General features: G+C 38.5%; 1 protein-coding gene across 1 annotated transcript in view; it reads right to left on the bottom strand.

Moving 5' to 3' along the window:
• Positions 1 to 25,207, bottom strand: part of GRIP1 (glutamate receptor interacting protein 1) — a 406,109-nt gene that overhangs the window by 112,164 nt on the left and 268,738 nt on the right. Inside the window, exons 5-7 of the mRNA XM_005872692.2 lie at positions 24,575 to 24,658; positions 18,346 to 18,421; positions 15,630 to 15,775 (exon numbers count right to left, since the gene is read on the bottom strand). Coding sequence (XP_005872754.1) covers positions 15,630 to 15,775; positions 18,346 to 18,421; positions 24,575 to 24,658 — 306 coding nt within the window. The remainder of the gene's footprint in view (positions 1 to 15,629; positions 15,776 to 18,345; positions 18,422 to 24,574; positions 24,659 to 25,207) is intronic.

Genomic DNA, 25,207 nt, shown 5'->3' with positions numbered 1-25,207 from the left:
AAAAGCAATTTACTTGTAAGTTGCCAAAAATATACTTAGAAATATTTAAAGCATCTATATTACTGACTGACCTTGATTTTCACGGAAAATAAAACAAAACAAAACAAAAACAAAAAACACTGGACAAATGTACAGGCCTAAAGACATGGCTAGGTAAAAAAGGAAAAACAACTTGACCACTAGGTATTAAAATCACCGATGCCCTGGAAATAAAGAAGCAAAGGGGGTCTGACCAGAGGCCCCCTCCCCGCACCCCAAGCTTGGGCCAATGTGACCACTGAGCATTGGACAGGAGTAATAAGCACACAGTCCACTGTCTTGAATTTGTGGGTCCTCAATAAATACTCATGTGTTAATCATAAAACAAATGAAATTTGTAATTGGAAATTTTGACATATAGCTGGAAGGGATAGAAAATAAATTGGATGTTGGATGTCAAAAATCAGGATCTAAAAAAGTTTTGACAGGTTGGAAGGATGGGAGGATATTTAGAAATTATTATTTAATAGGGTAAGTGATTATATGCCTTACATTTTTACTGTGAGTTATGCAACAGCCCTCTGGGACGGGCCCGGGCATTTTAAATGCAGTGATGCGGGTGTGCTCCTGCTTTGGGCTGTAGGCTTGGTTGGCCAGAGTGGTCTATTGTTAGAGATGTTACAACAGAGCTTGGTAAAGAACGTCCTGAGGGATTCCAACCTTGGAGAGTGGCACAGGGACATAATGCTGGGATGCAGTGATTGTGGCATGCTCCCAACTTTGGAGAAGACCATCTCTGGGGAACCCATTTGCCTTTGGAAACACCCTTTGAACATCCTATTTTCACCTGTTTGGTTAGATAGGTCTTCTATGGGCATCTATTTTTTGACTAGGTTTTATTTACTTGTTTAAAAAATATATTTTTATTGATTTCAGAGAAGATGGGAGAGGGAGAGAGAGACTGAAACATCAGTGATGAGAATCATTGATCGGCTGCCTCCTGCACGCCCCTACTAGGGATCGAGCTTGCAACCCAGGCATGTGCCCTGACTGGGAATCTGAACTGTGATCTCCTGGGTCATAGGTTGACACTCAACCACTAAGCCAAACCAGCCAGGGCTTATTTACTTATTTTTATGCATTTATTTATTTTCAAAAATTTATCTTTATTGTTGAAAGTATTATAGATGTCCCCCCTTTTAATCTCCATCAACCCCCTTCCTGATCTGGTCTTAGGTAGAGCACTGAAATGTGAAAAAAATAGCCCTTTATGCCACTAAAGAAAACTACCACTGACAGAAACCAAAAGATCACCTGAAATACTTCAAAAGACCAAAGTAGAAAACTTCCTGAACCAGTACACACAGCAGAAAGAAGAGCCAACTAGTTCTGTGGGGAACTTGAGGATTGTGGAGCCCAAGTCCATTCTGCACATGTTTGTAGAATTAAGGAAGCTGAGCGCCTTTGCCAAAGGACAGGAGTTAACAGACCATTCCGTTAAAACCCTTCGTTTATGGAACTGATTTTGATGATGGCGCCATAATATCACTCATGAGATCTCTAATACATTAAGAAGTGAACACAGACCCTACTTTCGGGGTACACTTGTGGTCTTTTCTTGGGCTATCTATTCCTCTCCTCTCTGGAGATAAGCGAGATCCTAACACTCTGGTTCATTATGGAAATCTGGGCTGCAATGCTGGGCCCAGGAAAATGTGAAGATGTCTCTGGGTCTGGAGAGAGTAAAGAAAAAAAAAGGTAGAAGGATTCCTGGAAAATTATGCCTCATTCCCTTAGCTTTACCATAATTTGAATCAATAAAAAAAATGCCTGAATGATTAAACACCAGTAGATAATTAATTCAGTGTCTCACTTTCTTCCTTCTTACTCAGAACTCTCTCTGGGTGCTTAATGTTAAATATTTGATGTTTTGAGATATTTTTTTCTTGCTCAGTAATGCACGTAGGCCTAAAACAATTACATTTTAGATGATTAGACTTCACTTTTATTTTTAAATACTCCCTGTAAGACTTTTATTTTTGAAAGACTATTAACTGCCTGAGTCGTCCATTTTAATGGCAGAATCTTAAGTTTAGAACAAAGATACATTCCATTACTTTTTGTGCTTTCAAAATGTTCATCCACACTTAAAACATTTATTGTTTCATATGTTGGCTATAATAACTCTCAATCTTCTGTGGGTATATTATCAGATTTGTGAGGTCAGTCTGGGTTTGGTTTAATCCTGGCTAGGTTTAACACAATATGATGTGTGTGATACTGGGCAATTTGTGTAACCTCTTCAAGCCAGTTCCTTCATCTATGAAAAATAAGGACAGTCATGTATATGTCACAGGGTTGCCATGACAATTAGAGTTAATAAAATGCATAGAGCAGTGGTTCTCAACCTTCTGGCCCTTTAAATACAGTTCCTCATGTTGTGGCCCAACCATAAAATTATTTTCGTTGCTACTTCATAACTGTAATGTTGCTACTGTTATGAATAATAATGTAAATATCTGATATGCAGGATGGTCTTAGGTGACCCCTGTGAAAGGGTCGTTCGACCGCCAAAGGGGTCGCGACCCACAGGTTGAGAACCACTGGCATAGAGTATACCTTGCACAATGCTTGGCGGAAATTAACCACACAAATTGTTAGTTCTATTCTTGGGTTAAACTCAAGGCATGTTGATGCTGCTCAATTAATTTCCTAGCTGGTGTGAAAAATTACTTTCTTTACTTGGCCAGAGAAAGCTAGAGAAGACTTCAGTAAAAAAAATAAAAAGAAATAAAATTCTTTACTTATCTGCCCCAGCACTTTAAGTTAGTGTGTGCCTCTATGTAAGATGTGTGATATTGTCCTTAAGAGAAAGTTATAACAGACAGAGAGAAAGAAAGCTAAAGGGGGAGCTAGATGGCATTTTAGTGTATCATGAGTTAGATTTTCATATGTTGTTTCGCTTACTTAGCTTTAAGTGTTGTAAATGATTTCAATATTACTCTCTCTGCAATTTCAAATTTTCTATACTGTTATGGATTGAGTTTTATAGTCTATAACTAGCAAATCCATATCTTGGGCAAGGTACTGAAAAAACACCAACACGTGGAACCTCTGAACTACACAAATTATGAAAATTAAATTAATTTTTTTCACAGGTAGAATATTCAACATTCCTGCTAAATGATATCTTTTGCTTGACTGACCAAGCTAAAACCTAGCTCAGGCCCCCATGTGCCCTCCCAAGGGTAAGAATTCTGCTGGAGAGGCTGCCAAGCTTTTACTATAATTCTGTTTGGACAGTAAGACAAGTGAATGTACCACTCAGCACAAAACTGCCTTTCAAGTTGCTCAACAGATAAGTTCAAGGTAAGGAAGTGCCCTGTGAGAAGAGGCTCCATAGCACCCAAAGCATGTCCACACTGTGAGACAGCTCAGTAGTCTGTGACAAAACTTCAAAGGGGTCCTAAGAAGTAGGCAACCAACAGTGACGAACCAAAGTGCATGTGACGAAAGACCAGTGGGATTTCATAGGAGTGCGGCCGAAATATCACTGGAGTGCTTCACCCAATTCTTGTGAGTTAATGATAACCACTCCTTGCTACTTTCTGAGAGAGAGTGTGTGGCTTAGTAGCTACAAGCTTAACCATGTCCGGATGAAAGTGTCCAGTGGGCCAAAATGTCATGTCAATACCCTGCTTGTTCAAATATATGATGCTTATCTGAAACCACACCTAGGGGGTGGCTAATAGAATCTTCCTGGTACCTGTGCCTACAAGGCTCAGGCCTCTGTGGAAGGTATGGGATACGGCAGGGTTTGGACGATGAGTATGGATGATACAATAGATTTACATTCCTGATTAGCAGCAATAGCTGAAACTAAAGAGAAGCTGGAGAATCCTCAAATGACCTACCGAAAAACAAGCTTTCAACCGGCCAAGATACCAGAGCAGGACACCTTTCAAAAGCTCCATTTTTAGGGACTTATATCATGAAGATTCATACTTGCTGTTTTGTTAAAACAAGGTTCTTCTAACATAAGAGGGCTGGACCCAGGGTGACACAGGCCACTCTGATCCAAGTACTTCCCAATATTCAAAGAACGGGAGATAAATAATTTGTTGCTTGTACACCTTCTTTGGAGAGTCTAGTATATTTTTTCAGAGTCTTGATCTCTAGGCTAAATTTACTATTAGAGTTTGGAGCTATGGTGTTCCTCAATCACTGGAAATAGCTAATGAACAACTGGGCAGGAAATCAACTGTGAGTGTGGACCAATGAGTCATGGAAAACCCTTCCACACAGTTCTCTAAGATTCAGGCACCATGAAGCTTTTATTTATAACCTGGAGAAAATGTTTTTTAAGGGAATGGAAGGGAAGGAGAGTGAAAGGCAAGGGTGAGGGGAAAGAGGAGTGAGGGAAAGGAAGGAGGAATGCATGAGAATATCCAAATATGAATATATATTGGTTACTTAGGCCTTTATTACATCTTTTACTACTATCTTTGGAGTTCAGAGAAAAGTAACTATTTACCCTTAATTTTGCAAGATGAGAAGGTTATCGTACCAGTAAATTAGGATTATAATGGTGATAATTATTGTAAAGGAAAAGTAAGGGCAAGTAAAACAGGAAGACCTAATTTAGATAGGGTATCAGGAAAGTTTGAGGAAGTGACATTTAGGCTGAGACATTAAAGGATATGCACACAATGGCTGGGTGAAAATGTGTGTTTGTACATGTTCAAGGGTTGGAGAATCACTTCTGAGGCAGAGGGGAGGGAACGTGCAAAATCCCTGAGGAGAGGAGGCAGGTATGGGGGAGGAGCTTAAAAAAAAAAGCCTTGGGACTCAAAGAGAAGTGAGCCACAGGGAAACTGAAAAGTTGAAGTAGGAAAGGCCGCTCTAGAGAACGAACATGCAGGGACTCATACTCACAACACAGAGTTTAATTTTATTCAAAATTGAGTGGGACAACACTAAATGAGAGGACATGGTTCATTGTATGCTGCATAAAAGGCTCTGGGGCTTCCGGGTGAGCAGGGATTTGAATGGAAGTGGGCACCAGAGTGCAGATAGACATGAGCTGTGAGGTGACTGCAGTTCTCTGGGAGAGAGGGTGGCATCTGTGAGAGAGGCAAGGACAAGTGTGTGGAAAGCAAAACCAGAGACAAGCAGGATGACTAGGGAGAAGAGTTGGGACCCTGTGTAAGTGGGGCTGGGAAAAATGAACAATGACCCAGACTTTATTTTTTTAATCCTCATCTGAGGATATTCTTTCCATTGATTTTTAGAGAGTGGAAAGGAGGGGGAGAGACAGAGAGAGAGAAACATCCATGTGAGAGAGACACATTGATTGGTTGCCTGCACATGCCCCGACCAGGGCTAGGTATCGAGCCTGCAACAGAGGTACTTGCCCTTGACTGGAACCTGTGACCCTTCAGTTCAAGGGTCTCTAGCCACTGAGCAAAACCAACTAGGGCCAGACTTTTGATTTGAGAACTGCTCAAATAGAAGCACTAAAGCCTGAGATGGGCAAGATGGGATAGAAACAGGGTAAGGAGAGAATTTGAGTTCAATTCTAAACATTTAATTTTAAGAACCCTATATAATAGAAGCCTAATATGCTAAGTGTCTGGTCATCCGTTCAATCAATCGAAGCGTAATATTCGAATGATATGCTAAGGCCGCTCAACCGCTAACTATGACATGCACTGACCACCAGGGGGCAGAGAGTCAACCGGTCAACCAGTTTCTATGACATGCACTGATCACCAGGAGGCAGATGCTCCGACCAGTAGGTTAGCTTGCTGCTGGGGTTTGACCAATCGGGACTGAGCGAGATGGGCCAGACATGCCCTAGAGCCCTCCCATGGTCCCTCCCTGCTGGCCAACCTCCTGCATCCCTCCCCACCCCCAATCATGCACTAGTGGGGTCCCTCGGCCTGGCCTGCACCCTCTTGCAATCTGGGACCCTTTGAGGGATGTTGGAGAGCTAGTTTCAGCCTGATCCCATAAGCATAAAAGGCGAATATGCAAATTGACAGAACAGCAGAATGACTGGTCGCTATGACGCACACTGACCACCTCGGGGCAGACTCTCAACGCAGGAGCTTCCCCTGGTGATCAGTGCACTCCCACAGTGGGAGCACTGCTCAGCCAGAAGCCAGGCTCACGTCTGGCAAGTGCAGCTGCGGTGGCAGGAGCCTCTCCTCCCTCTGTGGCAACGCTAAGGATGTCTGACTGCCAGCTTAGGCCTGCTCCCTATGGGAAGCGGGCCTAAGCCATCAGTCGGATATCCCCCGAGGGCTCCAGGACTGCGAGAGGGCGCAGGCTGGGCTGAGGGACCCCTGCCCCCAAGTGTATGGGTAAGAACACAATGTTTATACAGGGCCTTGAACACAAAAGATACTTAGTAACTGGAAGCTATTATGTATTAGTAAGTTGCTAATAGCAGTATATTATTTTAGAGAAAAGACTGAGTTTTGACTTTGGCACATAAACTATCATCTAAGCAAATAATTTACCTTGGATTTCTAATTTTTAAAACACCTAATACCTTCCTTTCCTATATCACAAGGTAAATAAAACAATAATTATGACTTCAACATTTAGCCTTCAACCTATAGGTCCCATTGATAGGTGTCAAGAAGTCTTGGAATGAAAGACCCTCGTGCACAGTTGGTGGGAATGCAGATTGGTGCAGCCACTATAAAAAACAGTATGGAATTTCCTCAGAAAATTAGGAATGGAACTGCCTCATGATCCAGCAATTCTACTTGTGGAAATTTATCCAAAGAAACCCAAAATACTAGCTTGAAAGAATATATGCACCCCTATGTTCATTGCAGTGCTGTTTATAATAGCCAGGCTATGGAGGCAACCCAAGTGCCCATCAGTAGACAAATAGGTACATCTATATAATGGAACATTATTGAGCCATAAAAATAAGAAAAAAGAAATCTTACCATTTGTGACAGCATGGATGGACATAAGTGAAATAAGTCAGACAAAGAAATACAAATACCATGTGATTTTACTTATATGTGGAATGTAAAGAGGAAAATAAATGGACAAACAAAATAGAAAGGAAGGGACTGGGTGAAAAAGGTGAAGGGATTAAAAAGTACAAATCGGTAGTTACAAAATAGTCACGGAGATATAAAGTATAGCATAGGGAATATAGTCAATATTACTTAATAACTATGTATGGTGCCAGGCGGGTCCTGGAAATATCAGGGGGACCCTAAAGTACAGCATAGGGAATATAGTCAATATTATTTAATAACTATGTATGGTGCCAGACGGGTCCTGGAAATATCAGGGGGACCCCTTCGTAAAGTATATGATTGTCTAACCACTATCCTGTAAACCTGAAACTAAAACAAATACTGAACGTAAACTGTAATTGAAAAATAAAATAAAACAATTATGGAAATATCAGGGGGACCCCTTAGTAAAGTATATGATTGTCTAACCACTATGCTGTACACCTGAAACTAAAACAAAGTAATACTGAACATAAACTGTAATTGAAAAAGAAAATAAAACAATTAAAAAAGGAAGACTCTTTATTTTGTACCACAAGAACGAGAAGATTAGGAATATTTACAGCTTATGACCACAGGAGCTCTCAGAAAAGCAGCACTGTGAAGAGAACAGCAGGTTGCGGAAAAGGTCTTATTTAAGGTCAGTCTCACATACTTTCACTGAGAAGGAACAAAACTTTCCTAAAATATTCAAATGTGAACTCCAAAGTTCTCATGCACTTTTCTAGGAATGTGACCTTCGACTTGAACATTGAATGTGTGGTGGCCCTGGAGCCTGTAAAACCCTGTATGTTTTCTAAGAACAGGTTTTATTGAGGAAATAGGATTTGTTCACTTTGTTCACTTAAGTTGCAAATGAATTCACTAAGCCGTTGTGAACTGACCTACTGTAGTCATGTGGATTCTTGTACTTACCAGAAAGTGCCAGAGTCCCCAGGTCAGCATAACCCTTTCAGGCTTTCTAAAAACAACAAAAACAACCCAAAACAAAACAAAACAACACACAAAAAAGGGAGCTTGGTTTCCTTAAGAGTGAATGGATAAAATAGGACAGTGGTGTGAAGTGCACTGTTAACACAATGAGGAGTATAAAGTTAGTATCCAACCATAGAGAAAAGGAATCCTGATTAGTACCCTGGCAGTTCTCTAAATAGATGGTCAAGAACTGACCTTATGACCCATCTAAGCGTTTGTCTGCTACTCCTCTCAAAAGGAAAAGCAGTTCTCACCTACCTAATACATGTTCATGATCCCAGAGAAACTGACAGTGCAGAGACAGATTTCCCCTGACAAAGTTCAGTCAGTTTTTCATTTTTCTATAATACACTACAATTAAAAGGCTAATTTTCCCCTTAAGGGACATGTTTAATTTTAGAAGCATAATATTCAATCTGAGGGAACTTAAAGCAATGTTTTATTCATTTATTAAATGTCTCAAAATGCCAAGAACAAGATCCTCGCAGATAATGGCTTCACAGCAGCATGCTGGCCTTATGCCATGACAAGAATGCTGGGAAATAATCCGTGGGACATTTATAACTGTTAACGGGACTGCTGGGTTTCATGCCGTTAACAAGGGAAATGACCAACTTTCCTTTTTAGTTGGCGGTTTTAGCTGTAACCATTTTAATTCAGTCTGAACTACAGTTAAATGTTACCTTTAAACTATTTTTATTGATATTATTTTACTTTGGAGCTATGTCAATGAAAAAGAAGTGGCGATAACTTCTCAATCCTCTTTGAGAAGTTACTAAATTCCAAGAGTCACAGAATATTAGAGCCAGAAGGACCTTTGAGATAATGTAGTCTAGTCCTCTCATGTCACAGGTGAGGAGTAGTGGTGCAAAAGATTTAAAAGATCCTGTCAATTCTCTCACAATGGATATCATTTGTGAGATATAGTCAAATGGACCCTTAGGGAAAAGGTAGATGTTAAATTACTAATACATGTGACTCCTGCTCCCATACCACTCCTCATCTCTTTGGCACCTAGTGTAACACTAAACCTCTAAGAGGAATGAGCTCCTGAGCGGTATTCTACAGTATTTTATATTGTTACCTTCGTGTTACTGAGGTATTTAAAAATATCAATGGGTACCTTTTACACTAAAATTAGACAATCCAAATGACTTCAGAGACCTAGAAACTAATGATTAGCTTATTAGGGATGAGCCTTCTAGGTTCATGTCTGCCGCAGCCCAAGGAAACAATCAGGTGTACCAAGAGTGAGAGAGCAGGCCCAGCAGGGACAGAATGGGGCCAACAGGGGCTCACATGAGAGAGACTGAGAGAGTGGGCTGTGCTAGTGGGTTGGGTTGAGTATCTCAGCTCTCAACTCTGTATTTTGCCCCAAATTTTCACATTCTTTCCAGGAAATGAGAGATTAGACAGAGAAAAATGTTGAATACTTGCAACATTCCTGAGAAACTACACAACCCAGACTGAGGGCTGAAAGAGAAAGGTGATGGTGTAGAGCAAGGGTCCCAACCCCAAAAGCCTGCAGGGGACAAGCATGATGTGGACTTGCTGTAGGGTGTGGGTGTCAGGGAGACAATGTGGACCAACTGGAGAGAGTATTTCCGAAGAGGCAACATGGGACTCAACTCAAGCCAATGGTTACATGCAGGAGGGCTGGCCCAGTGTTATCAACTTGTTCAGAGCAGCCAGATACTTACATTTTTAAAAATTAAAAGCCCTTGTTTTTAGATGTTGAAAACTAATCCCAACTTTTTAAAACCAGGAAAGAAGACCTGAGAGACAGAATGACTGTGACAGAATTGAACTTGTGTGTCAAGCCAGGAGACACCTTGGGCTCCCCACTTCTGAAAGCTAATCAGTTCCCTCCTTAAGCTACTCTACATTAGGTTTCTGCGATTGGTACACGACTGAGCTATTTATTGTTCCTCATTTTCTCAATTGAAGACACATCTATTTAGCTTTATCCTAGAGTGACAAAAACTTGCCTGAATAGAAGCCTATAAACTTTAAGTTTTAAACATTCTTTGATAAATTTAATTCTTTTGTACTCTAAATATCTCCTGGTTTCCTTTAAGGATTAATAGTTTTATTTTAAATGTTTAATTATTGAGGATTTTACTATCCCAATGTGCTGAATAAGAAAAATATCATTCTTATTTCCCATTTAAATATCTCATTCAAAGTTAGGCAAAATAAAATAAAAAAGTTACATTAATTATTCAATTGTTAAAATTTTTCTCGCTTGAGAAAACAAGAGTAGTAAACTATTTTTAATGGAAATTTGACTCCCCAAAAGCTTGAAAGAGATAATTGAGCCTCTCAGAGTAACAAGCAGGCTGTGTTGTATAAAGAGCTCATTTTACTCCATTTGAGAAAAAATATCCAAAAGTTGCAAAAAAAGAAAAAAAGCAAATAAAAAGAAAATGTGTTTTTTGTTGTTGTTGTTATAACAGGAAAGGTTAGTTTAAAAGGAAAGGTTAGTTAATATTTGATGAACAATAATTCTAACTGAAAGTATCCTATATTACAATTTTCTAAGGCACCACTTTTACTTCCCTTTCCTCAAATTGTCATTCTCAATTATTGGACCTTATCTATAGCCCTGTCTTAACCTAAATTAGGAAAACAGGAATGGGAAAGAAGCAAGGAAGAGAAAAAGGAATATGACTACAGGGAAATACTGGAAAAACCTCAAGTAAGACAATTAGAATACAGAAGAATATTGACAAGTGAGAAGCTGAGAGCAGAATATTATAAAGAATGGCGTGGCTGAAAAGGGAAGAAGGAAAGGAATGGAGATAGAGAGTGAGGTTCAGAGTAAGAAAGGAAAAAGTTGAGCGAGAAAGAGTGAGCATAAGAGTGGTAAAAAAAATAAAAGAGAGAAAAAGGAACTAAAAAGAAATAAAAAAAAGTTTGGTCATTTGCTATATAAAGTTAACAAAGCTTAGAATATTGCAACAAATGTAGTAGGTAAATAATTTTTCAAAAAATAAATCAGTGTCCTTTTATGGTAATTAGAACCCTTATGCTAAGACTTTAATTCAAAAGTCCTATTCTGAATTCTGGTGTGGAACTGGATACAGAGAGAAGAACAACTAGCCCAGAGCTAGACTAGTATGTTTAAAAAGTTAATGTACGATTTTAAAAAATCACAAATCAGTGGGTATGTGATAGATTCTTTTTTAACTGATCCAGGTATATTGGTAACTATTTAGAAAAATATTATTTAAATCCTAAGCAAAATCCTAGATCCAACAATAAAAAGAAAAACCAAAACCAAAAGAAAATAAACTTCAATATGTCAAAATAAAATATATTGGAAATAAGCTACTGAGAAAAGTTTTTACAAAAAAACTAATGTCCTTAACATATAAACAGTTTATACAAACCAATTAAAAAAAAAAACAAGTGAGGGTACTTCCAACAGAAAATGAATAAAGAACACAAGCAGAAAACAGCAAATGAAAATGGCTAGTGTTCATACGAAAAAATACTCACTTGCACTATAAGTTTTTAAAAAGGTAAATTAAAATGTAAATGCAACTTTTACTTAACATCAGAATGATTAAACATAATAACAGTCAATGTTGCCAAGCTCTAGTGGGAGCGGTACATTTAAAATACTGCTGGTAGTAATATAAAATACAGGGCAGGGCAAATGTGGGTTTACAGTGGTGAGTATGTGAAACACAGAGTTTATTCTTGCATTATTATTTATTAATTATTCTATTATTTTCCATTCAAACAACTGTAAACCTACTTTGCCTCCACCTTGCAGTGTAATCTTTCTGGAGGACAATTTAAAATTATGTATCAGCTATTTTAAAAATAAATATAGTCTGACTTAATGAAATCAGAAATACAGACAAAAATTTGGGTAAAAGGATATTCATTCCAGTTATTTATAATACCAGTCTGTTGGGAAATGGTTACATAAATACAACATTTATTTTTGGATGTGAAATGAAGTAGGAATTTAATTGACTTTTTCCCATGAGGCTAATTGACCCAGCATCATTTGCTGACTAGTTCAATCTTTGCCCACTGATGTAAGACCATACCTCTGTTTCTATATTTGCAGTGGCCTTCTAGTCATCCCATTTTCTTCTGTTGGTCTCTTAACCCCACATTAATATTATATACATTTAATGGCACAATTTTAGAATAAGTTTTGACATTGCTTAGAACAAGTTTCTCTGCTTTCGCATTGTTCCAAAGTATATTGCTGTTCGTTCCTCCCATCTTTCTTACACCATGCACATTTTAGAAAGAACTTATTAAGGTCCCCTGACCTGAAGATCCTTCTGAGACTTGAAATAGAATTAATTTATTAATACATTTGGGAGAAGTGACATCTTTCAGATATTAATATTTCTCATCTAAGAATATGATACAAAACCCTTGATTTTGCAGACTTCAATACAGCAGACTTTAGATTTAATGTATAAAATTTCTGGTCCTTATGTCATATGGAAAAATGAACACCTTGCTAATTTTAAAATCCTTTAAACCAAGATTTGCTCATAATTAAATTAACTTTTTTTTGTTATTAATTCACCATTATTTTTGACAAATTTTAGCAAATGTTGGAAAAAAACTGTAGTAATTTCGCTGACATAAATAAATATTACATGTCTACAACTGTACATGTTTAAATCCAAGAGTTCTTGCTGGTAAACAATGTTCAGCAATGATTGACATATGATCACACTACATCGAGAATGGTAATTGTTTTTTGTCCCTGGGGTGACTTTCTGCAGCAGTTTTAATGTGTGCAGGCTGATGTTCCTACGTGCCCCAGCTGTGTGCATCTGTTTATTGGCGGTGACTGGTGAATGCACGCATTTACTGGAGCTATTCAGTATAAATTTAAATTACTGTAATACATATAGAAAATTTTTCTGTGAAATTAAACTTTTCATACATACTTAATTTTCATTACACAAACATATCTCCCTAAGTAAAAACAGATAAACTAACTAATTTGTCAATTTTTAAACACATATTTGGAAAATCTACTTTATTGTGTAACAAACTTTCAGGTTTAACAGACACCCCCTCACCCAAATTAACCCATATATTAAGGATTTACTATATAGGTCTTCATTTATTTCTGTAATCTTTATACATCTTAATAGACTCATATACCCTTTGTTATATTTATTTCTTATAGGAACCGTATTATTTTATTTTTGTTATCAATGGTATCTTAAAATTTAACTTTCTGCCCTGGTGGTTTTGCTGTGTGATTAGAGCATTAGCCCACAGACTGAAGGATCATGGGTTCAATTCCCTGTCAAGGGCTGTACTTGGGTTTCAGGTATGATACCCAGCTCTGGTCAGGGAACATGAGGGAGGCAACTGGTTGATGTGTCTCTCTTACATTGATGTTTGTCTCTCTCTCTCCTCCCTTCCTCCCTACTTTTCACTCTCTAAAAAGCAACAAAAAAAATATCCTTGGGTGAGGATTAAAAAAAAAAAACACACAAAAATTTAACTTTCTGTTTTTGGTTGCTACAGAGAAATGTTTTGTATATTAGTCTTATATCTAGCAACTTAGAGGACATTTTAATGTGTTTCCTTCCTGATGGCCTACTTTCCCCTATATTAGGGGGATATCTGAGAACTCTGGAGTGTGAAAACTGTCAAGCATCATTAAGCATGTGAGTGTGGGTTGGGGAGAAGGCAGACAGGTGAGTCACCTCATCCCCTCCCAACTGGCAATAATGAGACAGGGAGGAATCTTCGAAGTGCTGCTCACCCCCATTGGGGAGGTAGACTGCAGGCCTTAACAGGCTATTGTTATCTTCAGTTTGGGATCTGGTTCTTTCTAAGCCTTCAGGTTTTAGCTTACCTGTCACCTCTTCAATGACTACCCTATTATTGGAACCTGCCAACCCTCACCTGTGTCTGCCCTTATTCCCCATTTATGCCCTTCACGGTAGGTAATGATCACATTTTATGATTGCTTGTTTGGTAAATTACAGTTTACTATCTGTTCCCCCAACACTCGTGAGCTTCATAATGACAGGACCGGTTTGTTATTCTGTATTCCTCGTACTTCCCACTAAGCTCAATAAATACTTTTAGACTGAACTAATGAGTTAAATATGCCAAACATCTGCTTCAATTTCTAATGTTAACAATGTATTGTATCAACGTTTAAAATATATTTACTTGTATAATTTATTTTTGTTTGCACAACTACCTTTTAAAATAGGCATTACTAGTCCCTATTTGACAAATGAGGTAACTAAGGCATGGGGAAATAAGTAACATAGTCTAAATTACAGCCAGAAATCAGTAGAATTGAGAACAGAAGCCAAATCATCTAACTAAAAATCTAATTTAAAAACCATATAACAAAAGAAAAAGCGAAAGAGGGAGGGAAGACAAGATAAAGGAAGAATAAACGAAGGGAGAAAAGTTCCTTCATATTTAGGGCATATCATCCTATTTATCCTGCTAAGAACTTCTTAGGTCTCACACTTAAAGCCAGCGGTTCTCAACCTGTGGGTCGCGACCCCTTTGGCGGTCGAACGACCCTTTCACAGGGGTCGCCTAAGACCATCCTGCATATCAGATATTTACATTATGATTCATAACGGTAGCAACATTACAGTTATGAAGTAGCAACGAAAATAATTTTATGGTTGGGTCACAACATGAGGAACTGTATTTAAAGGGCCAGAAGGTTGAGAACCACAGCTTAAGCCCTTAGGGAACCTCAGACCTAAGACATTTCATGCTAGGAGGCAGATTAAGAATACTTTCAAGCAACACTGTTCTACATGAATCATACAGAGTGGGAAATAGAGGAGTTCGAAGTTATAGAATATGTTTCTTTTTCTGTGCATAAACTCATAGGTAAAGTCAGGTCACATAATCAAGTCTGATAATTGTAAGAAGTACTTACAATACGATTTAAGCTTCAATTTCGGGGTTTCAATTGACTCTCTCATAAGTTTTCTGCCTTAGCCAACATGACACAAATCTTTGGCCCTCTCTTAACATTTAAAAGCCACATGAGACTATCTTCCCAGTTATATTACAGTTATGAGGGTAGAAATAAAGTTACTTTCTATTGGAATCACTATTGAAAGAAAGAATAGGGCACTCAACTTCTGATTTTAATCAATGACATCACATGTCCATTTCCTTTCTTTGTCCCTAAGTCTGATGATGAAATGGCAATTTCCATTAATTCTGATTATCTGGCTTCATATTGTGACATTACAAAAAAAGAAAGGAATCCCCTACTGGGAACTTTTACTCTGGAGTAAAAGAAAAAAATATCCCCTGAGTTAACAATGCTATTTCTGTGCTTTGGAAGGCAAAACTACTTTCCCGCCAAAGGGTAATCCCCATATAAATGCTGATTGCTAGGTGAAACACGCTGACAGAATGAGACCTCCTTATAGAGTCTATTGACACAAGAACTCTAAATTGCTGAAAGGAACCACTCACCTCTTCCTGAACCCAAACAGAGTTATGCTATGGTACTGATGAAATTCTGTCTGCGCCAGGAGGACATAGCAGATCATTCTCTTTACAAAGTAGTTTATCGGGGATGGATGATGACGTGTACTACAGCTTAGGGATCACAACCGAAGGACTGGGACATACCCATTACTGAGACGTCATATTCTATCAGCAGCGTTGCTTCTTGTCCACACTGTTTGAGAATGCTCATGGCTTCAGCATGCGTGGTTCCCAGGAGTCGAATTCCATCCACACTGAGCAGCCTGTCGCCAGGTTTAATGGTGCCCTCTCTGAAGGGAGAACAGAGGAACAGTCTCTAGCAATTTAGCACGACGGGGCTTACTTAGCATTAATAGTCACTTAGCCAACATGGTTCTTTCATACACACTCTACCATCCACTCCATTTGCATTTCCTTTTAAGCCTCAACTGTGACAGTAGGAGAGTAAAGAGGTAGCCCCGAACAGAAAATTGCTGCAATATGAAAATCAGTAATAAGAGAATAACTACACATTAGCAAGTAACTAAGTCACCCGCAGTTAACTCTTGGGGTACAAGAGTAATGAAGGCACATTTCTCTCTCCTGGATTTTTGCCCACATGTCTGAAGATGATTTATTAGAGTCCAGGAAACAGCATTCACCTATTTTCCCAAAGCCAGGTGAGCATAAAAGCCTGCTAGTTCCATTCAATTTATTACCAGTGAACCCAAGCAGGACAGGAATGCTGGTGAAAAATTTCCCTAGTCTATAAAATTTCCTACTGATTTATAAGGCCATTTGGCGATCGTTAAATTGATTCAGTTTCACATTCACTGGAAAAGTCAGGCAAATACCATTCTCCCTGCTGGGACCACAGACACTCAGGGCACTGGGAGAGATCCCTCAGGACCTAGTGACACCACTAGGGCACGGCTTCCAGATCATAACCATCCTGCCTCAGGGATGGTCACAGCGATGAGAAAAGCAAATTGGGGGCGGGGGGGCACGAGTCTAGGATTTGGGAAGAATAAAAACAACCTCTTAACTATCTCTCAGCTATATAATGCTCTGTTTTGACTTTAAATGTTTATCTTAAATTCTTAGATTTCCTTTAGTCCTACATTAATTTGGTAATTTGTTGCTCACAAACTAGCTTGCTTCTGATGTTTCTGTTGACTCCATCTCTAAATGGTAGTAATCAAGAAACGAAAAAGCATGAGAAGGGAAAATGCCGGCGCTGACCTGCAGACCCTGAGCGATTGATGAATGGATTACTCCAACACAACATTTGCTGTGAAAGAGAGGGCTAAGGGACTGTCTGGCTAAAGTAACTAGACAGCCCGTGCCTGTCTCATCAGGCTTTTATTGCAGTTTTTATCTTTAGATACAATCAATAGGGTGAGTAATCTTGGGAGGACACATGTGTTTACATTGTCCTCTAGGCAAGGGCATCCAGGGATTAAGCATAAGGGTTCCAGTAAACACCAGGGTGTCTGCATGTGCACAGACTTGTTTGGAAAGGTCAAGGAATAATCAGGGGCGCCGCCTTCGACACTCCCCAAGTCTCCTCTAAGTCGGAATTCCGATAAACAGGGCAGGCGGCCTTCCACACACTTCCCTTTTCTCAGAATGTCCTCCTTACAAACTTTCCAATCAAGTCTCATGCTTCCCCACAGGAAAAAGGCAACATTTCCCTGGAAAATCTGACTTTGTATTATTCTCTGGAAACAAATATATTTTAGCACAAGTGAAAAACCAGTGTCTTCATATCCTCTTATTTTATATTAAATATTAACTTTTTCAAAATATATGAGCTCACAGTATGAGCATTGAAGGAAAATAAACCCACACTAGCTCAGCTCTTCGATGTACTAGTTGAGAAGTCAGTAACCATGATGGGCCTCAGTTTTGTCGTCTATAACTGTAGATACAAATACTTCATTTCATGGGTGGTTGTGAGCATAAAATAAGGTAATGTCTGCCAAGCACTTCGCACAGTTTCTGGCACATGGTAAGTGCTCAATGAGTAGCACTGATTACTATCACCATTTCTATTGCTTAAGGAAAGGTTTTAAACAATTTTCCTGGTCTGAAACATAGTGGGGTCAGGGGTCACCAGTGCACTTTTCTCCCACCTTTCTTTCCACAATATGTAATGGCAGGAGTTATGTTCCCCCACTATTATGGGCTCCCCTTTTGCTGTGGAAATGAATACAAAGATAAGTATCTCCTGAGATACCTAAGTTGTGATTTTACTTGGGATCCCCCCAAGGTTTATGAGATGAAAGCTGAAGGAGCTATCCTTCAGGTAGTCAAATTAACCAGGAAAAGAAAGCACTAGAGACCAACAATACTTCATTTTATTAAAAATTACTTCCCTCTGACATACCTCATCATCAACAGAGGGACTAATAATAATGATAAGGATGTTGCTAATAGTAAGGCGCAGACCACCACCACCTGTCTTTCCAGATCAGGAGATTAGCAATAGGAGCTGATGCCCCTCAAGTGCCTGCCTTCAAGGTACCAGCTGCCTTTTATCCCAGAGCCACAGCACGGCCAGTCCCTTGCAATGCACCCAAAGCAACAGTTGTTGATAAAACGGAAAACCTTGAAAGCTAGCTGTTCTCTCCCTTTCACAAAGGAGGAAACTGAGCTCAGAACTGTTGACTCACTTGCCAAAGACAGGGCAGTACGTGTGGCATCTAGAGTCAAGCCTTTCTTTTGATTCCACAGCCTAAACTAATTCACTTTTCACATTCTCACATATTTAGTTACTATCTATCTTATGCTATGAAATTTATAACCCATCAACGTCTCTGCCAAAGTCCCTAAGCTTTATTAATCTGTTTGGATAGTGACACAGAAAGATGGAGCTTACCTGTCAGCAGGCCCTCCAGGACGAACACATGTTATCACAACGGGACGAGATTTATTTCTGTCATCGTGTGCTCCCCCTGGCAACGAAAAGAAATACAGCTTCTTTCACTAAAAACCTTCACTTACAAAATGCCAGCTGAGAACTTTTGTTGATGTGTGGAGGAAAATGCAAATTATTTTTCTTCTGGCATATAGTCGCCTCAAAAATCTTACTCATTTTACATAGAGTGTGTTAGAAGTCATCATTTCTTCACCTCTCAATAAATATATGACTGTAATTACAGGTGACATAAAATACTGAACTACTGGTGTGACAAGGGAATCAGCGCATTATCAAGTCCTAGCCCGATGAGAACAGCTGCCAGTTATAAACAAAGTGCCGGTGGGGAGACCTGGCGCTAATTAACCTGGGCTGTGAGGCAGGTGAGTAGGTCTACAACCTGACATACAGGAAGAAAAACCTGAAGTAAAAGAAAATCATCCAAGTATTTAAAAAAGAAAGAAAAAAATTCAAGTGGCTGAAGTGGTCTTCATTAAATTGGCATGTTCAAAATTCCGGGGGTAGATTTGGCAGACTATGTCAAGCCAATCGCAAAGCTAAATGGGAATTTTAATTTTGTATAAAACATTTCCCATCAATAATTTTTAGAAATATAGAAGCTTTGAGATAGAAGGTAATTTATTGAAAATCCTCCTTTTATCTAGGACCCCTTTGTACAACTTGTTTAATCTGTGCTCCCCCAGCATCCACTCGAGACCCACCCCTTGTTCTGCTCACTAGATTGGAGGCAGCCCATTCCACATATGGACAGACACCAGAAGGTTCTTCTTAATATTCATCTTTCATTTAGCTTCCTTCAACTTTCATCCTTGCATCTCTGTTCTGTTATCTACAGCAGTAAAAGAAAAATGTATATCCTCACCCAGCCAGTGTGGGTCAGTGGTTGAGCGTTGACCTATAAACCAGGAGTTCACAGTTCAATTCTTGGTCAAGTCACATGCCCAGGTTGCGGGCTAGATCCCCTGTAGGTTTTTTAATTTTTTTATTGCTTAAAGTATTACAAAGGGTATTACATATGTGTCCTTTTTTTCCCCGCCCTTGACAATCCCCTGGCCTCCCCTACCCCCCAGTGTCTTATGTCCATTGGATATGCTTATATGCATGCATACAAAAGTATGCTCTCTTCTACAAGTGTTTCCTGAAAGTGGAAAATAGTGATTATACTGCTAAGTCTCATCTTCTTAAGGCTGAACATTTCCAGTTTCTTACTGTCCTTCATCTGACCTGACTTCCTCATCTATCACCACCCTGGCTGCCCATCTGGGTGGACTCTAGTTTGCATTATGTGATTAATATGAATGTTACTGCCAAGTTGTCGTTCCTTAATGTCTGCCTGGTAGAACAGACTGACATTTCCCAAGCTTGGCACAGGTAGGGAGGTCAACTTAAAGAAAGTAAACTGATGAACAAAATAGATCCAGAGACATAGAAGCATGGAATAGACTGTTGAATCTCAGAGGAAAGGCAGGGAGGGTGGGTGAGTGAAAAGAGATCAACCAAAGAACTTGAATGCATATATGCATAACCTGTGGACTTAGACAATAGGGTGGTGAAGGCCTGAGGCGGGAGGCAGGGGCAGGCTAGAAGAGGTCAAGGGAGGGGGGGGGAAGGGGACATATGTAATACTTTCAACAATAAAGATTTAAAAAATAAAACAAAAATGTTCAAGCTTGTATGCATAACCCATGGACACAGACAATAGTGTGCAAAGGCCTGGGGCAGGGGGCAGGGGCAGGCTAGAAGGGATCAATGGGCAAAAAAAAGGGGACATATGTAATACTTTCAGCAACAAAGATTTTTTTTAAAATATATATATTTTATTGATTTTTTACAGAGAGGAGAGAGCGATAGAGTTAGAAACATCGATGAGAGAGAAACATCGATCAGCTGCCTCCTGCACATCTCCCACTGGGGATGTGCCCGCAACCCAGGTACATGCCCTTGACCGGAATCGAACCTGGGACCTTTCAGTCCGCAGGCCGATGCTCTATCCACTGAGCCAAACCGGTTTCGGCCAAAGATTTTTTTTTAAAAAAGAACCTAGCCTAAGAGAAAAATACTATTATGTAACTTCTCATTTGCAAGGTGATCATTAATAGATAGGTTTGCTTTCCCCAGAAGCAGTATTGATTTAGAAAAGGATTGGGCCTGAAGACAGCAAGAAACTTTTCCATAATTTTGATTTGGAGGTCTAAATTCAAATATATACCAGTGAATGCATATTAAAGTATGAGAGAGATAGCTCTAAATTTCATGATATATGACATTTTATCAGTACTTGAAATGATGAACCAAATTTAGTGACTGGCTTAGGATCCAGAAGTTTGGTGATGCCAAGCAAAACAGAAACCACTCGGAGACCAGTGGTACTCTCAATCCTGGCTGCACACTAGCATCACCCACCTGGGATATTTTTGTAAAAGTATCAAGGCCAGGCAGGGCCACTGTGCAAACCAAATCTGAATATCAGGCTCCATACATTAGATGAATACATCTACCTACAATTTTATAGTTGAGAGTGACTAGAAAAAGTTTCCTGGTCTAAAGTGAAAAGTAACTTATGGCAGAGTGATATTCCTATCAGCCCAGACCAACTCCTGTAGCTTGGTGGTAAGGGAGTTAACTGAAATTTAATTTTCCAAGATCTAGGCAAGAACATCATTTTTCATTCTATGGATGAAAGGTTCTATTGTTTGGTGAGCCAAGGTTTTTAGAACCTGTGACATACCATTAGAAATGTAATTCCATTCAGTAGCTCAAAGCCAGTTTTATTGTTCTAAGACCCACTTTAACTGGTTAAGAAAGAATTCTCCTTAACTAAATGAATATGCTCCATCTGCAAAATCTTCCCCTCCTTTCTGAATGTCCTGGTCGTCTCCTTTGATTTAAGTTTAGCTCAATATTTATGCAACTATAAACTATTATTTGCCATGATGACATTTACCCACTGTCTCACTCTGCAATTCTTTTTGTGATTAACCAATGATTCCTAAAGGGTGGATGGTGACCCTTTTTTTCAGCATGAAGGACCCTCCAGACAGATCTCAAATTGATATGTTGTTTATTTGTCCTTCATTGAAAAATTATGCAAAAAAGTTAAACAAACTTTTTAAAAAAATATATTTTATTGATTTTTTACAGAGAGGAAGGGAGAGGGATAGAGAGTTAGAAACATCGATGAGAGAGAAGCATCGATCAGCTGCCTCCTGCACACCCCGCAATGGGGATGTGCCTGCAACCAAGGTACATGCCCTTGACCGGAATCGAACCTGGGACCCTTCAGTCCGCAGGCCGACGCTCCATCCAGTGAGCCAAACCAGCTGGGGCAAAAGTTAAACAAACTTTTATGTTTAACCAATTCAGTAAGGGAGTTATTAAAGCCTACAAAAATGTGTCACCCATAAACTAAAATGGGTTCATTAAGAGAAAGACAAATATCACATGATCTCACTTATATGTGAACAAAATAAACTGACAAACAAAATAGGTCCAGAGGCATGGATGCATGGAATGGACTGACATCTCTCAGAGTGGAGGGGGAGGAGAGGATGGGAAGAGAATAGCCAAAGAACGTATATGCAAATATGCATAGCCCATGGACACAGACAGTAGTGTGGAGAAGGCCTAGGGTGGGACAGGGGACTGGGTGGAGGAGTACAAAGGGAGGGAAATGGGAGACATCTGTAATACTGTCAACAATAAATACATTTTAAAAATTAGTATAATACTAAGAAATCTGATGTCCACATAAATCTAGGCAACGTTCAATATTTATTCCTTCATTTATTAAGTGCCTACAATGTACCAGGTAGTATTCCAGCCGCATACAAAAAAACTCTTACGAGGCATGCACACGCAGACAGATGTTCAAAATTCCTGCAAATTGTGTGAAGGAGATTTTGTTAACATTATATCATCAGTTGTCTTGAGGTGGCTGTGGATTTCAATTACTTTTTTTTTTTAGTTCTTGATGCTAAATTACTGTTGGTTTAGCTTTTTCATTAGCAATTTGATTGGTTATTGATTAACCATACAGCAACTAGTGATAAATATTTGAACCAGCAAAACTTTCACTACAGCTTTCCAATAATTAGGCGTGTAGGCATGTGATCAAGTGCCTCCTTTCATACCTATATTGCAGAAACAGATCTGTATACACCACCTCGTGCTAAAATTACTTGTAAACTGACTTTTCATTACATTCATCTACTAGTTCTCTTACACAGAAATTTGGAAATGGTTAAGGTAAAAGATGAGGGTGAATCGATCTTCTTGTTTCATCTAAAAATAGGACCTGGTCAGAAAAATGCAATCACAACTGGTCTAAACCACTCAGTGAGCTCCTCGTTGCCCATTTTCTTTACCACTCACTTGGGCACTTAATCAACTTATGTCTAAAATTCACTGAGCTGTAATTGACTGTAGATAGGGGTCCTGTCTTATGACTCCAGAGTACTTGGCCCTATGCTGACATGTTGACGAATCTTTAATAAATATTTGATTGACTGATTTGCTACATGACTAACACAGAATGAAATCTAATGCTTAAATCTATTGCTCAGTCATTTAAGGTAAGTCTATAGGACTGAACACAGCTCATTTTTTCCTTGATGTTTGTAAATTTATTAAGATATTTAGTTACTTTTAATTAATGTTTTAATAAACTGGGTAGAATTTTGATCCTGATGAAATAAAACATATAATAGATAAAAATAAATCAAGAAATGTCAAATCTTTAAAGATTCCTGATGCCTATATAGTTCCCTCACTTTCACACTAGGATTTATGAGTTGTTAATGTCTGTGCAGTCTTTAAGAAATAAAGCTGCTAATGAGAAAAACAGAATGTTAAAATCCAAAATTACAGCTCAGAATTAAGGGTTTTATAGACAAGTTGGAATCACTCAAAATATTTATTATTAATGTCATCTCATCCCATAATAAGATGAGTTGAGCTGATGTACAAAGGTGCCAAGGAATTAGATTATCAATTCATCTTTAGAAAGCTATAACAAAATGTATTAAAATAAGAGAATAAAAGTTGCTTAATCCTAGTGTATTAAATCAAATCAAGTCATACTCATCACATCAACATTTTTTCCCAAGGGAAACAATAATCTTTATTTAGATTATGAAATCAGGGATTTATGACAACATGACTTTTTAAAATTTTTGTTCTTTATCTTTAAAAAAATTAGAGTACAGTTAATGTACAATATTATATAGTAATATAATATTGTACATTAACTATACAACATAATTATTTAACATCTATATACCTAACAAATTTATCACATGATTAAGTGCAATAATGATCTGGCACCATGCAAAGTTATTACAATATTATTGACTATATTCCCTATGCTTTACGTTATATTCCTGTGACTTATTTATTTTATAATTTGTTCTTCTTATTCCACTTCTTTTTTGCTCATCCCCCTATCCTTTCCCCTCTGGCAACCATCACTCATCTACAGTTTTGACTCAGGGATATAGAAGAGTATAAAGGGAAGGTAAAAGGTGTATTGAAAAGTGGCAAATAAGAAGGATGACTGTGAACAGATAAGGTTTACAGACATGACTTCTTGGCTCTGTGTTAACAGGCTGAAAATAAAGCTAGGTCATTTGGATTCCACTTTGATTCCCACTCACTGCTGCCTTATTTCTTTAAAGAAAATGAACTAACAAGCAAAATAGAGATAGATTCATTGATAGAGAGCAGGCTGACAGCTGTCAGGGGGTGGCGGGGGGTTGGGGAGGTGGAGGGATTGAGCAAAAAAGAAGAAAAGAAGAAGAGAAAGAGCTTATGGATACCGACAACAGTGTGGTGATTGCTGGGGCAAGAGGGGTTGGTGGGAGGGGGAGGGAGAGGAGAGCCATAGAGGGATAACTGGTGATGGAAGGAGTCTTGACTTGGGTGGTGAACATATAATACAGCTTATAGATGATGTGTTATGGAAACTGTGCCACTGAAACCCGTATAATTTTCTTAACCAGTGTGACTCCAATTAATTCAATAAAAAAGAAAGAAAGAATGGGTGCAAATACTATAAAGTGACTTTATGTGCTGGAAAGATCAGGGTTTTTGAGGATGACTTTCTAGTTCACTCCCAATATTTCACTGACAAATTCTCCAAAAATATCTGACGGTTTATTAAACCATCACCTACCTCGTATTACAAAACCAAAGGTATTGCCTTCTTTATGTAATGTGACCTCCACTGTTCGGAAAATAACACTCGATCCTTGGACAGCTGAATGTAGAAAAGAGACAGGCAAGCATAAGTTTAAGTCATAATAACATTTCTATATTATTTCATGTGGCATGTAATATTGCAGATTCCTGTTGCAAATAATTATTGCTTTGAGTATTAAAACAGCAATAATTTGTTTTCAAAGAAATGTTAGAAAAAATAACTGGAATAACATACAAATACCATAAGAGTCATCTGCACACACAACTCATACAGATTCAAGTGGAATCAAAATCACAGGCACTTCTTTTTCTCTTGTGTAGCCAATTTCTAGGTAGAGGGTAATATTCACATTGTTGAAACTCCATAGAACAAGAGAGACACTTTTCATATGATAAATAGAATCGTTTTTCCTTTGTGAAAAGCAAAAACAATATGATTTGTGTAAAACTAATGAAACAAGTAATGTATTTATTTTTGCAGCTAGCAAAGGAAGAAAAAGTAATATTCTCAAATTGCTATTAAAAGATTAGGCTGATACAAATAGATTTTTTTGACATGATGCAAAGCAATTAAACAAAAACATCAACAACACAAATGAAACTTGGA

Source organism: Myotis brandtii, unplaced genomic scaffold (genome assembly GCF_000412655.1).
Source record: "Myotis brandtii unplaced genomic scaffold, ASM41265v1 scaffold389, whole genome shotgun sequence".
Lineage (NCBI taxonomy): Eukaryota > Metazoa > Chordata > Mammalia > Chiroptera > Vespertilionidae > Myotis > Myotis brandtii.
This window is presented reverse-complemented; position numbering and strand designations above follow the sequence as displayed.